We start from the raw sequence: 908 nt of genomic DNA on the forward strand, positions 1-908 counted from the left end.
GACCAAGCTCCAGATGTTGTGCAAGCTCCAGCGCCAGTGCACTTGCAGCCGACTGGTGGAGCGTCTCGCCACTGCGGCACACCAGGCTACATCTGGTCCAGCGACCACGTTGACTAGAATCGTGAAAAAAGCTCTCGATGGTTACGTCCCGACTCGTGATACTCTGTTCAGCGTGCCAAGCAACCGGACGGCGCACAAGGGGCCGACGATCCACTCGGTCGCCGGACCCAAGGCAGCTATTAAGCAGGCCGCCAGCTCTCCCAGCCGTCCACCGCTCCGCATTCCAGCTCAGCTCCGCAATTCCGAAGAGTTCACCAAGCTCAACAAAAGCGACAAGCAAGCTCGCCACACCTTTGCTCGAAAGCATCATCTCTGCTACCACTGCTTCGCCGATGACCACCAGAGCAAGGCGTGCCCAAAAAACTAGGGCCCGGGGTCGGGGAACCTGCATCCTCTACTTCCCCGGACCCCAACCCAGAGGGCGTGCCATCGCAGGCAGCACGTACCTCAGCCACAGATTCACTCCCACCTCGTGTGGAGCCTCGACCTGTGGTTATCAATTCGGTTTCTGTTTTATCACCGCGCCAGGACCCTGGCCCCTTGATGTCCGTGGGTGCTATTGGGTCGACGGCGGTGACGTTCCTCTTTGACACTGGCTGTGACCGCTCTTTGCTATCGGCACAACTGGCATCCTCCTTATCCCTTCCCACGCGCAAAGGACCACCTTTTGATGTCATCTTCGGCAACGGCACACGTATACCTGTCGAGACTTACACCGAGGTGTCCTTACAGCTTGGTCCCCTGACTGTTACCCGTTCCTTTCCGGTGGTGGCTCTCTTCGACGCCGCCGACGTTCTTCTGGGCCGCGATTTCCTCAGCGAGCACGACATTGTATTTCTGCTCGCCAA

At 58.6% G+C, this 908-nt stretch overlaps 1 protein-coding gene across 1 annotated transcript; it reads left to right on the top strand.

Moving 5' to 3' along the window:
• Nucleotides 1–13: 13 nt before the first annotated feature.
• MONBRDRAFT_11397 (uncharacterized protein) lies at nt 14–427 on the top strand (the record flags this gene model as incomplete). Its single annotated transcript, XM_001749137.1, has 1 exon — nt 14–427. One exon carries the CDS (start codon nt 14–16, stop codon nt 425–427), a length of 414 nt encoding a protein of 137 aa, XP_001749189.1.
• Between the last annotated feature and the right edge of the window lie 481 nt (nt 428–908).

Source organism: Monosiga brevicollis, genomic scaffold (assembly GCF_000002865.3).
Source record: "Monosiga brevicollis MX1 MONBRscaffold_28 genomic scaffold, whole genome shotgun sequence".
In the NCBI taxonomy this organism is placed as follows: Eukaryota; class Choanoflagellata; order Craspedida; family Salpingoecidae; genus Monosiga; species Monosiga brevicollis.